The sequence below is a fragment of the Pelodiscus sinensis genome, chromosome 29, assembly GCF_049634645.1.
Source record: "Pelodiscus sinensis isolate JC-2024 chromosome 29, ASM4963464v1, whole genome shotgun sequence".
Classification (NCBI taxonomy): Eukaryota; Metazoa; Chordata; order Testudines; family Trionychidae; genus Pelodiscus; species Pelodiscus sinensis.
In genome coordinates this window covers 9,687,470-9,704,536 of record NC_134739.1, presented here as the reverse complement: position 1 = coordinate 9,704,536, position 17,067 = coordinate 9,687,470, and the positions used below count along the sequence as shown (strand labels likewise).

Below are 17,067 nucleotides of genomic sequence, written 5' to 3'. Positions count from 1 at the left end.
CTGGAGCAGCCCTTGGCTGTGGGCGGGCCAGAGTTAACCCTGGTGTAAGCGATTAACCATTCCCAACCCTAGACCAAACTGGGCCCTGTCACTGCATCTGCTGCTGAAACAGCCTGTCTTAACGCGTACAGACGCTTCTTCTCCCACATGCCAGCTGCGAGGTCGTACCAAGGCCTGTCAGGAGGGCTACCCACTCTCCCACCCAGCACGGCTTCTCCAAAGCAGCAGCATCTCTCAGCAGGACACCGACAAACCTGAGCAGCTAGTAGTGGCTACGCACTGGTCTTTCGGGAGTTTGGCTCCCAGGGCTTCCCACCCTCAGGTCCAAGGATCTGGAATGGTTTGGTTTCCCTTTCTATGTCCTTTAGCAGGTAAAATGGCAAGGAGAGGGAGGGCTGAAAAGTATCAACTCACCCTGAGCTGGGACATATTTCAATCAGCCCAGGGATAAAATCATCTGGTTCCCACAGCTCTCCCGAATTCTAACCCCCATAACATAGGCACCTCTCAAACATCTCCGCGCGCCGGGAGGTGGGGGGGGGTGTGTGGAGAAGAGAGACGGGACACGGACTTCAGAAGTCGAGCAATGGGGTGTGTGGGAAGTCTATAGCGTACACAATTAATGATCAAAACCACATTAGGGAGACAGCGCGACTTTGACTCCAGCCTAGCACGGAGTTTAGGTATGGAGAGCCATTACCCTGGGCTAGCCCAGCCACAGGTATTGCACATGGCAGCAACTCCTTCCTTAGCACACTCGTCATCTAGCATAAGACACTTTCCTTCTCACAGAGGAAAGGTCAGCCAGCAGCTCCCTAGACAGAATTCACAGCAGCAATGAGAGAAAGGCTGAAGGACTAAAATAGTTAAGGGGACATTCCAGCCTGCCCGTCTCAAATGCTCAGCTCGCAGCAGAGCCCCCCTGAGCCGAGATGCCCCACTTTCCAATAACCCAGAGAGTTACAGAAACCAGGGAAATTTCCTTTGGGGCCTTCCTGGGATTCTGCTCAGACAGCGATTTGTTGTGAAGTCCAAGGCAGACGTACCTGTGAAAGAGCGTTAACACGCCAGATGGACAGGACAGGCAGTCCAAGGAGACGTTACATCCGTCCCCGCCCTCCTCCTGCAACTCCACGGCAGGCACAAAGCTGAACAACCAATTTTATTGCTGGTGAACGCAGGCAATTTCTACTATCACTGTCTGCTTTGGGGTAGTGCCCAGAGGCCTGGATCAAGCCCCTTTGCACTACAAGCTATACACCTGCAGCGTCTAACCCATTCTGAAGCAGAAGCCACTACAGCGGCTACAGCTATAACCAACTAGCCACACGCAAGCGGCCAAATAGCCACATGTTGGACACCCCAGCTATACAGAAACTCATAGGAAGGCATGAGCCCTATCTTGAAGAGCTAAGAGTTTAGTCCAGGGATGTAGAACCTAAGGCAGAGGGGCCAGATGCAGCCCCCAGCTTGTCTGGACCTGATCCCCGAGGAGCTAGGAGCTCCCCCCACCCCACCTTGGGGAGCCCACGGTGACACTCCAGCTCCTCCACCGTCTCACAGTGCGGCTGGAGCACACAAAATATACTATCCTGGGCCCCCATGGCTCAGATGTGGGAAGGGAATGTGGGGAGCATCTTTCTGCTTCTCCGCTGGGGGCCACGTCAGTCAAGCTGCAGTTGGGGATTTTTTTTGCTTCTCACTTGTGTGTGGCCCCCAACTGGTTTTTCTTGGGTCAGTGGCTCCAACCCCCCCAAAATTCCGCACCGCTGGTCTCATTTATTAAGGAAGGGACGAGCAGGTTTTACATTTGGTTCCCTTTTATTTTTAAAACTCTACAATTTACAAAAAGGTTGCGTGGCTCAGGCTCCGAACACCCAGCACCCCTAGACCAGCACGTGGCTCGGAACTTATGTCGTTTTTTGAGATCTTGGGTGCGACTGAAGCGGTGCCAAGACATCGAGTGAGCTCTGGAAAGCAGCGATTTCACATTCATGACACCCTGGCCAGGGAAAGGGTAGGGGTCACTCTGCAGAGCCATCGCTACGATGCATATGGGCCAGGACAGCTGTTCTCAAACACGGGCTGGCTCACATTATGGCCAAATCAGAGTCCATTACAACCACAACTTTACAGAGGCAGCATGCCAACACCCAGGAGCGTTAGAGGAGGCCTGGCAGGTCATAAAACCACAGACCTGCTGGTCCAGAGCCTATGATTTCACATTTACACTGTTGGACCCCTTTGTGCTAGCTGTCGGAGAGACACAGTAAATGACAGTCTGTGAGTCCCAACTGAAATACAGAATCCTATAACTGCAAGGGACTTCAAGAGGCCATCAAGTCCAGTCCCCTGCCTGACAGGATCCCTGATAGAGGTCTATCTAATCTGCTCTTAAATATTTCCAGTGATGGAGATACCACAACCTCCCTGGGCAATTTATTCCAGCGTTTAACCACCCAGACAGGAAGTTTTTCCTAATTTCCCTAAGTTTTGCCTAAACCTCCCTTGCTGCAATTTAAACCCATTGCTTCTTGTCCTATCCTCAGAGGTCAAGGAAATCAATTTTTCTCCCTCCTCCTTGTAACACCCTTTCAGGTACTTGAAAGCTGCTCTCATGTCCCCTCTCAGTCTTTTCCAAACTAAACAGGCCCAATTCTTTCAGTCTTCCCTCATAGGCCATGTTTCCTAGCACTTAATTATTATTGTTTCTCTTCTCTGGACCTTCTCCAATTTTTCCACTTCTTTCGTGAAATGTGGTGCCCAGAACTGGACACTATACTCCAATTGAGGCCTAATCAGCACATAATAAAGAAGAAAAATGACTTCTCCGGTCTCTCTCACAGCACTCTTGCTAATACATTCCAGAATCATGTTTGCTTTTTTTGCAACAGTGTCACACTGTTGACCCATTCAGCTTGTGGTCCACTATGACCCATAGGTAGGTCCCTTTCTGCAGTACTTCTTCCTAGACTGCTGTTTCCCATTCTCTCTGTGTGAAACTGATTGTTCCTTCCTAAGTGGAGTACTTTGCATTTGTCCTTTTAAACTTCATCCTATTTACCGCAGACCATTTCTTCAGTCTGTCCAGATCATTTTGAATTGTGACCCTGTCCTCCAAAGCACTTGCAACCCCTCCCAGCAGATTAAATTAACATCTGCAAACTTAATAAGCAATCTCTTTATGCCGATATCTAAATGGTTGAAGACTTAACAGAATTGGTCCCAAAACAGTTGTTATACCCTTCCAGCAGGATTGTTAACCATTAAGAATTACGCTCTGAGAACGGTTATCCAGCCAGTTATGCACCCACCTTATAGTAGCCCCATCTAGGTTGTGCTTCCCTAGTTTATCGATAAGAAGGTCAGCGAGACCGTATCAAATGCTTTACTAAAGTCTAGGTACAGGAAACCCCCGCCTTAAGACAGCACGAGTTGTGAACCCCCACACTTATGGCCATTTTTTTAAGTGTGAAAGGAGCCAAAAAAACCCCGACTTACGTACTCGGCCCGCATTTACAATGGCGCAGGGCACCTATCATAAATGCGGGTTCGAATTACGACGCCCCCCGACTCGCGATGCTATCCCAGGAACTGATCACATCCAAGTCCTGCATACCAAGTCCACTGCTTCTCCCTTATCCACAAGACTGTTATTCTATCAACGAAAGCTACCAGGTTGGTTTGACATGATTTGTTCTTTACAAATCCATGCTGCCTGTTACTTATCACATTATCTTCCAGATGTTTGCACATGGATTCCTTAATTAGTTGCTCCATTATCTTCCCTGACTCAGAAGTTAAACTGTAGTTTCCTGGTCTGTTCTTATTTCCCTTTCTATAGATGGGCACTATATTTGCCCTTTTCCAGTCTTCAGGAATCTCTGCCAACTTCCATGATTTTTCAAAGATGATAGCTAAAATTGATACCTTCTCGATCAGCTCCTTGAGCATTCTAGGATGCATTTCACCAGGCCCTGGTGACTTGAAGACATCTATCTTCGGAGTAATTTTTAACTTGTTCTTTTCCTATTTCAACTTCTAAACCTACCTCAATAACACTAGCATTCCCTGTTAGGTACCCAGGCACCACCAACCTTCTTGGTGAAACCCAAACCAGTAAGTTGTGAAGCACCTCTTTCATTTCCATGGTTTTGGTTGTTGTTTCTCCCTTTTCATTGAGCAAAGGACCTGCTCTGTCCTTGGTCTTCCTCTTGCTTCTACTATATTTGTAGAACATTTTTTTGTTACCCTTTATGTCTCTAGCTAGACTGAAATTTGTTTGTGCCTTTGCCTTTGCAATTTTGCCCCAACATACATACTTGTGTTAATTGCTTATATTCATCCTTTGTACTTTGAAGACACCTTTCAAACTCATCCCCTGCTTAAATCATCATTGGGTATTGAACAAATCAGGGGCGGGGAACCTTTTTTGGGTCACGGGCCGCTGACCCACAGAAAAATAAGTTGGGGGCTGTGATGGCACGTCAGGGAGCCCCCGACCCTACACCCCCATAGCAGCAAGAACAGACTCTGGCAGCCAGTAGAACAGAGGGGGTTTATTGCTTCTCCAGGATACAGCACAGCACAGACATGATGTGGCTACAGGAGACTGGGCCAGGATGCCTCAGCCCCCTTGAGATGGGGTGCCTGGGCCCCTCAACTCCCAGCTCCCTCCTTAGTCTGTCTCCTTCATGGTTCCAGCCCAAGACTGCCTGGCTCCCAGACCCTGCCCCCCAGCCAGGTGTTCGGCCTTGTTATCCGGTCAGGCTGCGCCTAGGTGTCTGGGCCAATCCACACGTGGTTTAGTCAGTGGGAATCACACATCACAGTGCAGGGGGTTACAGAGCAGACAGCACCCCCACTACGTCACAGGGGCCACATACAAGCAAGAAGTAACCCCTCCCCCCCACAAAACAAACCCTTGTTGATGTGGCCCCCGATTGAGGAGAAAGACACTCCCCACATTCCCCTCACACACCAGAGCCTCGGGGGGCTGATCTGATGTGCTCCAGTCCTGTAGGGGGGTAGCCGGAGTGCCATGCTGGCGAGGCCCTGAGCCTCATGGGCTGCACCCAGGGCCACATCCGGCCCCCCTACCCCCCCCCGAATAAATCCTGGTCTGGGTCTGTCTGCCTGCCCCTCTCTGTAAGGAGGGGAACACCACTGTGGCCCCTTTCTGCCCCAAGGGAGGCAGTACAGTGGACAATCCGGAGGGAACAATGGGAGCTATGTTGGGCAAGCCCACTAAAAACGGGACAAAGGGAACTGTGTGGGGGCAAGTTAACATGTTTTTAACCTCTTCAGGGCTTGCCAGTGGCTACTCCCACACAACTGCCTCAAGCAAAGGGCTGTTCTCACAGAAACAATGCAAGTTTGTCAGCTGGCAAAACAATAGATAAGGAGTCTTGCCACGCCAGGGGCCTTCAGGGTCAGGGCTGAAATATGTGCTGCTCACTTTCAGTTTTAATCTGGTCACCAATTAGGTTCAATTTAGGACGCTGACAATGGCAAGACCAGGCTCTAGTGTCACTCCCCTGCCCAGACCAGGGATACCCTGGCCCAGTCTGTTTAAGTGAGTCCAGGGGTGACAGGGTGGCAGAGCAGCAGGCTACCACGTGGCGCTCTGAGCGTGCACAGCTCAACCGGGAGCGCTGGGAACACAACAGGTTCAGGTCCTGCTCCCTCTGTCTCAGTGGGTTCACTTCAGGGCCTTGAACAGCATCGAATACATTCCCATCTGACCCCTCGTTTGAGTCTGTATCTGGAGGGTTGTGCCAATATGCTGCGTCCTCACCCATGCTCTTCCCCCTCCCATCCCCAGGGGCAGCCCAAGGAAGGGCATCAGGCCAAGGTTCCCATCAGAAATGAACCTTCTGCTGCAGTGGTTGAACCCTACAATCTCCACCAATGTTCCCTCTAACTTTTTCCAGTATGTGCAGAATAAATTTTGTTGTGCACACCAGGGCATGTGCAGATGTGCACCACCAATAGAAACACGTGCTGCCAGCAGTGGCCCCCATGGGAGCTCTGCTAATCAGCTGGGCAGCATCTGAACCTCTCCTGGGCGCTCACCCAAGCACTCAGCCTACAGGGAACTCTGATCTCCACCCACAGAGTTTGCATAGGTCAGAACATTTGGCAAGCACCATCCACAGTGCACCTTCCCAGAAGCCGAGCTAGAGAAATATGCCCCCTCCTTGACTGATAGCTTCTCAAAGTGGGGGCCAGGACCCCTTGGATGTCAGGAGTTGTCAAGCCCCATCCCAAACCCCGCTTTGTCTCCCGCATTTACAATAAATATATAAAAATGGTTTTAATTTATAAGGGAGGATGGTCACTTGCTTGCTGTGTGAAGGGGCCACTAGTAGAAAAGTTGGAGAACTTCCGATTTACAGCAAAAGGAAACAAAAATCTATTGGGGGACTGAAAAAAAAAAATCACCGTTCTAGAGGTAACTGTCCCAGGAGACAGCATGTGCTCCTCCAGCAGAGCCAGGCTGGGGAACAAGCACAGTTTCGAAGAGCTATGCAATATACATCTCACTGGTGCCAGGCGGTAGCGCACGCTCATTACAATAGTCAGCTCCTGGGGGAGGTTCTGTTCCAGTAACGTGTGCCAAGGGGATGGAGTGGTACCACCAGTCAGGGTGGGACGTGTGTAAGATGCCCCACGCACAATGGCCACCTCTGCAGAGGACAGCTGACGCATTCAGAAAACAGTGATGGAAGCGGTGCCTAGAAGTTTCCTTTCTAGCACCTGTGGCCCTATGCATTCTGGGTACGCGTTCTGAAGAAGGGGGCAGCAAAGGCCATCTCTGGCCTGCTGAGCCACTTGCTAAAAGGGAGCAGATTGGTCGGGTTGGTAAATCCCCACTGGTAATTATGCACCATGGTTACAGCTGTAGGGAGTTACTGACTTCCGGGACTCACAACCCCATCTGTGAAAGGGATGGTTGTATACAGTCGTCCCCTGTGAGGCTAAGTAGGGCGTATAAAGCACTTTGAAACCATGTGATGAGGTGCTACAGCTGTGCTGAAGGGTATGTGGATGGTCCTTTCTATCCCGCGCTGGTTGGGTCTCTCTCTCTAGTGTTTCCTAGACAAACCACTTTGACAACATGTCAAACCGTAGTGACTGGATCCTATTACTAGAGAGGAAGTAAACACGGCCGCCTGTCTTGTTTACATGCCTTTAAAGCTGAAGTAGGAAGAAGTCGGGCAAGAATATCCAAGTGGCTTCAAAACATGTAGGCAGAAGTGGCTGGATTCACGAAATGCAAGACGTGACAGCCCGGGAACAGAACGGCAGCATCTCTCCGCAGTTGTGTTCCAGTAACATAGACCAACACAAGAACTGTTCTTGTTTACCACTGTCTCTGGCTATACCAGCAAAACAAATGCAGATCTCCTGATAGCATTAGTAATTGTTTCACCCCAAACAGATGCTGCCGCCTGAATGAGATCATTCTGCATCTCACGCTGATGTAGGCTGCATCCCCCACTTGCTGCTTTGGAAGCAGAAGAATCATGCTTTGCTAAAAATACAAGCCAGGCCTGAATGGGTTCCTTTGTTAAGAGAGGTCAGGGCCTCTTCTTAGTGAACCCAGGGGTGGAGAGAACAGAGCCACATCAAGGGACTCTCTAAGAAGCTTCTCTTTCATTGCCTGCAAGCACTGAGAGCTCTGCTAGGGGCCAGCTGTCTGAAACAAGGAGTGTGGTGACTTGTGGCCTGTCCTTTTGCTCTCAGTTCTTCAGGTGCTGCAGCCAGTCCTACGCCACTGACCATCTCAGCCTGAAAGGCTCCTCTGACTCCTCTCAGAATAAAATGTTCCCAATATTTTCTCCCCTAGAAGCTGCCACACCCTCACTGGAGACTTGTGTCCTCCTCCTCACGGAGGCCATGGCTCTTCTGAACTACGCAACACCAAGGACTAGAAGAAGGGCTCACCCTGCCTCTGCAGCAATCCCAACCCTTGTTGTCTCTTGGAACAAACTGCCTAGACAGACAACCGACCCCGCACAACAGCAAAATGGGTCCAGATCACCCCAAGAGCTTTATCATCTTCTTAAGCAGCATCTTCCAGATTTCCCACCATGGTAGCTTGCACCCATCCTTTAACGTACTAGCATCAACTAGGAATGTAAGACGCTAACCGTTTACACGGTTAACCCATAAGCCTGGGCTTATCGGTTACCACGACCGGTTACAGGAAAGCTCCCGCCCTGCACTGCTGCTTCTGTGTCTGAGGCAGCAGTGTGGGGCAGTAGCCAGCATGTGCCAGGAGCCATCTTAAAAGCCTGCTCCTGGGCTATGTCTACACTGGCGGGTTCTTGCGCCAAAAATATGCAAATGAGGCTAAGCGTGAATATCGCCGAACCTCATTTGCATACCTAATGAGCCACCTTTTTTTTTTTTTTTCAGAAGAGGCTCTTGTGCCAGAAGGAGCTGTCTACACAGCCCCTTCTTGCGCAAGAAAACCCCTCTTGTGCATTGCCGTTATTCCTGAAAATAATCAGCATAGCGGCTTTGCACAAGAGGGTTTTTCTTGTGCAAGAAGGGACAGCGTAGATGCTCCTTCTGGCGCAAGAGCCTCTTCTGAAAAAAATGGCAGCTCATTAGGTATGCAAATGAGGCTCGGCGATATTCCATGCGTAGCCTCATTTGCATATTTCTGGCGCAAGAATCCACCAGTGTAGACATAGCCCTGGAGTGCACCAGCTCCTGGAGAGCTGGCTGCCGCCCCACGCTATGGATGAAATTTTCAGCGGTTACGCAGTTACCCAAGTACTCACTTTTTAACAGCTCTAGCATCAACCCACATTGCAGCCATGATTTTCATAGCACAGAGACGCAGCCAAGAACGAGTCATTTTCAAAATGACCAGAGACTTCAGAACACCTCCCATATCTAGATGATGCACAGGCCTTCCTACCTGCCTGGCACCCTGCATGGGCAGGCACCATGAAGCCATACTGAACAACAATGGGTAACAATCCAGTGATGGGGCAAACTTAATGCCCCCACAGCCATCACTCCTCTTTCACATCCTGCCTCTACTGCAGAGTACTTTAAGTTTATTTGGCAACAAAACAGCTGACCAAAAGCACCAGAAAGTCAAGTGCTTCTCTTTAGGAGGCTCTCCCCGGTCAGCAGTTCCAGGCTGTTCACATTTTACTTACTTACTAGGCAGATTCCCTCGTGCCCTGCCATGCAGAAGTCTGACTTGGCCTCCAAACTCTCTAGGCTGGCAATAATGAATCCTCAGGAGGTCAAGGGATCCCTTTGATCACTTGCAGGGGCAAAAGGCCACATTCAACCTGCCTCAGTGCTGCATTTACAGCATTTTGCTATGGGATGTGGAGGGTTTCAGCTGGAATACAGCCCAGGTGTCTGTCTACCATCAGATGCTAGTCAGTTACCTATGTGTAAGGATATGAATTAGTCATAAATATCATGGATTCTGTGACTTCTTCAGCTTCAGCAAGCGTAGGTGGGGCCAGAGCCAGGGCTGTGCATCCCGCTGTCCAGAGTTTCAGCTAGGGCTCTAACTCCCCTACCACAATGTTCCCTGTAATCTTTTCCATCCACATGAGGAATAAATTTGATGTGAACCAAAGCATGTGAAAATGTGCACCATCAGTAGAAACAAAATCTGTCTGTGGGCGCTCTGCTAATCACCTGGGTGGCATATGAATTAGGGATGTGACTGATTAACCAGTTAACCCATGAGGGCTGGAGCGCCTCCTACCCTCCCGCCCGATGTGGGTAGGGGGTGCTCCAACCCAGACGGCCCTGTATGCCATGGGTCAGGGCACTCCAGCCAGGCTGGAACAACCCCCAACTGTGGTGGGCCTGGCCTGGCCACTCCACCTCACCCCTGTTTAAATGGTTAACTGATTAAACATGACATACTGATTCAATGGGATTTTACATCTCCAATTGGAATCTCTCCTGAGCAGCTGCACAAGCACCCCACTTACAGGGACCACTGCCCCATGGCAGTGGGGCCCGGGCTATCAGCCTCCATGGAGCTCCAGTTGTCATTCCTCATTCTCCCCGGTTATTTTTAGTAAAAGTCACAGACGGGTCATAGGCTCCTGTGAATTTTTGTTTACTGTCTGCAACCTGCCAGTTATTTTCAGTAAAAGTTACAGTGACGAACTCTTAACCATACCTATGTGAAATGAGCTTGGTGATCTCAGTGTGGTTCCCAGTGGGCAGGGGATTACAGCATAAAACCAGCCCTTCTCCTTGGCTCTAGACAGCTCTCTCCCTGTCTGCTGAAGAAGCCAGGGAATAAATGGGTCACAGCACAGAGACTCATCTCCCCTCGTACCCCTCCAGCGATGCTCTCTTCATGTCAGGGATAAGAAACAGCAGCTGGGGCACGAGAGGTGGAGGCATCCTGTGTTGCTAATAGGACACCTCCCTATCGCTGTTCTCAGCCGGTCCACCCAGCCGCTCACATCACTCCACTCCAGCTACACTTCTAAAACTTAAATCAGGATCTTATCCTGCAGCTAGACATTGTCACCTGGGAGCCAGCCTCATTACAACCCAGGCCCCAACGAATTCAGAGCATCACATTGTTCTGTGCATCAGCACCCCCTACTGGTCAAGGAGCAGTGCTGCTGGTGGGCGGATCTCTAGCTCACAACAGGCAGCAGGGTGGGGAAAGCCAGTGGCGGGGGAGGCACATTCTTGTGTTTATCTACCTACCCACTCACCTCAAGGGGTACTGGAGTTTTTAAATTCCATTGTTAAGTGCAAATATAACACCCTAGCCCAGGGGCGTGTGTGTAGCAGCACAGCGTACTCCACAGCAACACCCTAACCTGTGTGTTTCAATGACCATGCAATCAGTGGCAGTCCCCTGATCTCCCTGACAGAGTTTAGGACAGCAGCAAGCCAGTCCCTGGTATCCAAGTTTCAGAATCATTGCTCTAAATCATTTTTGATGAAGACAACACCCACTATGTCTCTGTTATAGCATTCACAGAAGGGCTTAGTAGTGCAAGGAATATACTGCTTCAGTTTTGTTTGCATGGAAACAGACTCGCATCCAAATAGCCAACAGCTTTAAATAGCGTCATTGGAAAGTCTTTTGATAAGACAAACTGAACTCGAGTAAACCAACAGGTTTGAATAAGTAACCAACAGACATTTATGATAAACCTGCGATCATCAATATGCAATTGCTCAAGCAAAAAAAAAGAAGCATGTACCACACTTGCAAAGACATCAGTCTCTACATAAATTGTAAGCAAGGATGTGAATGGTTAACCGGTAAGCACCTGGTTACTATTAACTGGTGGGGGTTGAACAGCCCCCCGGGTAGGAGGCTGCTCCAGCCCCACAGGGCCCACTGTGGACAGGGGGGCACACTAGCCAGGCCAGAGCAGCCCCCCTGTTAAATCATTTAACTAATTAAATGGGATGTTACATCCCTAATTGTATGTATACATATTTCATTGTTGTACGTCTACTGTACACAGTGATTCTATTAACAGAATGACTCAGATCCTGTAGTGTATTACGTATTCATATTCGTTTAGTATTCCCATGAAGAATTCTTTTCAGTGTCATTGGTTATTTTTAAAAAAATTCCGTGTTGGCCTTCGACACTGGCAGTCCTAGTTATCCACAGAACCGGTACAGTACCAATGTTATTCGTGTGCCTCATCCCATGAACAGAAAGTCTTTAGGATTCATGGCCAATTAAACCATTGGTTAATGGCCGACACTGTCAAAGAAGGACTCAATTAACAAGATTGTCCACTTGGAGACAGGCCAACACGTTTTACACAAGATGGAAACAATCAGTACAGTACAGAGCTACACCAGATTTGAACTGGCAACCTAAAAGTGAGTCTTCTGTGAAGTGAAGATAAAGGAAAACTCCAATTCTTTTGACCTTGGCACATTTTCCTTTCTCTGTGTACATCACATATTCTCCATTTTACAATAACTATGATGTTACTTCTGAGCGCAGCCACTCTGAAACTGGTACCAAACAGAAAAGGAAAAATTTGATCACGGAATTGTTAATTAGGGAAGTTAGCGTTTAACTGATAAACTGATGCTTATCGGTTACTTAAATGGTTAAACTCACCTGCTGGGAACACACTGGTGGTCAAAAGCCTGCGGTAGCAGAGCTGGCTGCGGTGACGGGACTGGCAGCCAGGACCCCACTGGTGGCCAGGATAGCGGTGACAGCAGAACTGGCTACTGGGGCCCCACCATCCCTACCGCTACAGCCCCTAAAACATTTAACCATGTAACTGATTAAATTTTGATCGGTTACACGATTAACGTTATCCTACATTTTTATATCCCTACTGTTAATCCTAATATGAATTTAGTAATGATACTTTTAAAGATACCTCTTTTTAAGATACTTCTTCCACATCATTCAGCACTGAAGAATGAGGGGAACATTCCCCCACAGATATATGCACAACAGATAGGCTCGAGCTGCCAAGCAGATGACTGAGAAACTATTTAGCTGATAAAAAAAATCAAGTGAAATGAAGCTTTATAAATCAACTGAGCCACAAGAAAACGGTTTCCTTGGTCTAGAAATATTTTTTTAAAAAGCTCTACTTGTATGGATATGCTGATCTGTGATTGGATCAGAACACAGAATTTTAGCCAATCAGAATGCAGCTGTTCAACAATAACTGTCACTAACTGTACCATCAGATAAAATTAGTGCACTTACATCAATCATTTTCCATTAAGTATCTCTGGAATTTATGCAGCAGAGGCAACCATTATCCTGTGACCATATTCCATTCCTGCCACTGATAAGTCTCTTAAACAACCTGCAACTGACACATTCAGTTTATCTGCAGTTGTTTCAGTACAATGGCAGACCAATTAAGCTGAAATACAAATCACTGCTTTGCTAACGTCTTTTTTTTTTTCCCTCCGCCTTGGGTGAGCAGAAGCAGGCATCAGGGATCATGTTCATACACTTGGCAAGGTTAGTCTAAAACCACAATGTCATTGTCCAAATAATTCACACAGGTTGCCGGGTGGGTTTTTCTAAATAGGAAATTTACCCACATACTCTACAAAAGCTGTAGTGAAAACCTCAGGTTCTGAGGGCTAGTCTAAGTCCAACAATGCTTAGCCTTTACAACGCACAGCCAGCCTGTGGAACTCTTTGCCAGAGGATGTTGTGAAGGCAAAGAATTAAAAAAGAACTAGATAAACTCATGAAGAATAGGTCCATCAATGGCTATGAACCAGAATGGACAGGGATGGCGTCTCTAACCTCTGTTTGTCAGAAGCCGAGAATGGGCAACAGGATAGATCACTTGGTGATTACCAGTTCTTGTCCATTCCCTCTGGGGCACCTGGCATTGGCTGCTGTTGGAAGACAGAAGACTGGGCCAGATGTACCTTTGGTTTGACCCAGCATGGCCATTCTTATGTTATTACAGCACTTTGCATGGTACAACAGGCTTTACAGAGATCTGCTAAGTCTTCAAATAATTCTCTGTGAGGCAGCTGAGCAGAATCTGTATTTTACAAGTGGGTAAACTAGGCCAAAGAACTTGCTCGAACCCAGAAAGGAGCTTCATGGCAAACAGAAGATTAACCAGGAAGTTCTTGATCACAAGTGCTGCCCTTCCATCCCTCAATCAAATTAAAAGAAAGGATCACCCCAAAGGGAAAAATAAAGCCATAAACTGTAATGACCCAGGACTGAGGTACTGTCCCTATCCCATCAAGATATCTGAGTGAACTATGTTGCTTTTGCTCTCCATTCCCAAGGTTCTATGTGGAGTGGGCCAGGAACCAACTCTCCTACTAAGGATGTCAGAGTTTTTCTGTTTCTGGGACTCCTGAGTCCTTTCAATGGGGATCATTTTATTCATGACTATTTCATTTCCTGTAGGTGCCTTCTGCACACAGGTAGAGAGGAGAAGGTTGGTGCCAAGAGATCTCTGTAGTAGGAAGACTAAGCCCAGTTCATGGTTTTTAAATGTTGATACTTTTAATATTTAAAGTAGTCATTTTAAAGCGAACAAAGCCCTGGAGAGAATACTTTAAGGAACAACCTTACATTAGCCACAGGAAGGCTGTGGATTACATGAAACTTTGTAGGGCTTTCCCAGTACTAAGAATTTCTGTAACTCTGTGACACTTGGATCCTTTATGTAGCATTGAAGTGCCTTTTCTACAACGTGATTTATATATGTAATTAACACCCTCAAGGTGTTACAAATACTTCCGATGCCACTGCCTTGGCCTCACCCTTTGAGAGCTAAGCAGCAGCAGTACACATATCACAGGCCGCCCTTTTGAAACTGGAACTACTCCAAGGTACCTTTCAGTTTCATTTTGCCTTCCTGCATCAGTGAGGTGAACCCCTCTCTAGAATGACAGGCTCTGCCACATCCTATATGGGGTGGTATTCCCCCCCGGAGACATCCGGCTGCTGAGATTCACCTGCCTGTTTTAAACACTTGAACTTAGCACGGTGTTTCTTAAAGGCTGATCTTTAAATTTCATCCCCTGCTGTGACTGCAACAGCACAGCAGCAGGTGGAGATAAAAGCACTTGCTCTTGTAAAGAGAATTCATTACCAGAGGAAAGGGCTGGGATTCTCACCACACCACACCTCAGACGGTATCTGCACCACAGGGCAATATTTCCCAACTAGCTTTAGGCACGAAGCTGATTTGGTCTTTCAACAATTACTAACCCTGCCTTCAAAACATAGTGTACTTTGGAGAACCACCATACCCAGAGAACATTTTGACACAGGACAGGTATCTGAGAGCAGGACTCTGAGTGTAACTTGCTCCACGCTATCAGACATCTCCAACAGTAACTGTTCTGTACAGGTAGGTGCAATTGTAACTGTGAAGTCCTCAGGCAATGGAGTTAGAGAAGGGAAAAGGATCTGAACCACCTTCAAGGGGTTTGAGCCATGAGGATTCCCCCTCCACACCACATACAGAGTTTAACCCTAGTCTTGGGATTCTCCAACTTCACAACCGTGACCCCCTTCTGACAACAAAAGTTACTATGCAACCCCAGGAGGGGGACTGAAGCTTGAGCCCCATGGTCTGGGGGAGGAGGGAGACAAAGCTCCACTGCCCCATGGGGAAGGCCAAAACTGAACCCCAAGGCCTTTAGTCCCATGCAGAGGGCCTGTAAACTGAGTCCCACTACCTAAAGCTGAAACCCTCGGACTTTGGCCCCAGGGCAATGGGTCTTAAGCTTCTGCTTTGGCCTCAACCAGTCTAAGTCAGCACTTTGGGGTCCTGACCCCCAGTTTGAAAATGGCAGTGCTAATCGATACTGCCTCTGGGCAGAAATGATAAAGACGGGAGCATGCTATCCCCAGAGCAGTCCTGTCCTGAGAGAAGGACACAAAACTCTCGGAAACCCAGAATTACTGCCTATCAGTGTTTTGTATAGCACCCATCACGGGCACTATACAGTAGGCTGGGGTTTCTATATGGCACAAGATTTGGCCAAAAGACCACTGCACCTTTTCTGTATAATAGACCACAACTGGAATCACCCCTGCCTTTAACACAGAGGCATGTCTGGCAAAGGCCAGAGCTTAGCATCTGACATACAAGCCAAACCACCCTGAAACAAAGCATCACATGCTGGGGGCTGTTGGCCATGCTCCCCAAATCTGGCATAGAATCATAGAATAATAGGACTGGAAGGGACCTCGAGAGGTCATCGAGTCCAGCCCCACGCCCTCAAGGCAGGACCAAGCTCCATCTACACCATCCCTGACAGATGTCTATCTAACCTGTTCTTAAATATCTCCAGAGAGGGAGATTCCACCACCTCCCTTGGCAATTTATTCCAATATTTGACCACCCTGACAGTTAGGAATTTTTTCCTAATGTCCAATCTAAACCTCCCCTGCTGCACTTTAAGCCCATTACTCCTTGTCCTGTCCTCAGAAACCAAGAGGAACAAATTTTCTCCTTCCTCCTTGTGACACCCTTTTAGATATTTGAAAACCGCTATCATGTCCCCCCTTAATCTTCTTTTTTCCAAACTAAACAAGCCCAAGCATACTTATTAAAGGGCAGAAGGGAACTGAATTGTTGAACTTCCCTGACTCCACTGTGAACCCCCCCTGTTCTTCAGGGCTGAAATCAATTCTGCAGAGTCAGGACAGTAAGTATTAAGCATGTATCTGCTGCCATCTGCCTTCAGATTGGTCCAGTGAAACAGCCCACCATAACCTTCTCCCCGGTTACTGATCAACCATCCATCCTTGTTCATTATACCGTAATCTCTATGGTGCAGGGATTTACAGCCTGGACACTGCCGCCAGGGCTGGGTGCACTAGAAATGCCCAGACGGCATTCCTTGGGAGTTACCCGTTATAAAACCCCCAGTAGGCCCAGGGGGTTATAGACATGGCAAGGTATAAAAACCATTCGGGCTATGGCGGGGTGGGGGGGAGAAATGCATCTTTAGCTGGTAGGTTCACCCCCGACCCCCCACCCACTCAGCTTGAAAGGGGGGTTCCTGAACGATCACCGGGGTGAGCGGCATCTGCACAGAGCATCCTTGTGGGGGGGGGGTGTCACAGGGGCACCCCCCCATCACCCCGCCCGAGGGGGCGGATTTCAACAGAAGGAAGAGGCGGAGGGAGGGTTGATAACCTCGGGGGCCAGCGGGGCGGGGGCGGGCTGGTGCTGCGCTCCCCCCTCCCCCCCCCCATAGTGCGGGAGGGGGCCGGGGCCCTGAGACACCCCGGAGCTGGGAGGGTCACAGGGCCGCGAGGGGGGGGGGGCTGGGGCTGAGAACCCCCCCCCACCGGGCCCCACTCCCCTCCCCCACCCCAAGGGGCCCCGACCCCCCCTTCAGTCCCTCCCCCGGCTCTCTCCTGAGCCCCCCCCCCGGCGCCCCGCTACCTGCGAGTCTCCTCCTCGCCGCCCAGCAGCCCGGCTCCCTCGGCCGCCGCCATGATCACATCGCACTCGGCCGCCGCCGCCATCTTACAGCCGGGCCGGCAGCCTGGGGAGGGGGAAAGAGAGGCGGCGGCGGGGGGAGGGGGGGAAGCGGAAG

The 17,067-nt window shown here is 49.1% G+C and overlaps 1 protein-coding gene across 1 annotated transcript in view; it reads right to left on the bottom strand.

Moving 5' to 3' along the window:
• DNAJC7 (DnaJ heat shock protein family (Hsp40) member C7) overlaps nt 1-17,067 on the bottom strand; it is a 31,208-nt gene extending 14,141 nt beyond the window's left edge. The window contains exon 1 of the mRNA XM_075911567.1: nt 16,914-17,067. Within this exon, the coding sequence (XP_075767682.1) occupies nt 16,914-16,996 (83 nt within the window). The 5' untranslated portion in view covers nt 16,997-17,067. The remainder of the gene's footprint in view (nt 1-16,913) is intronic.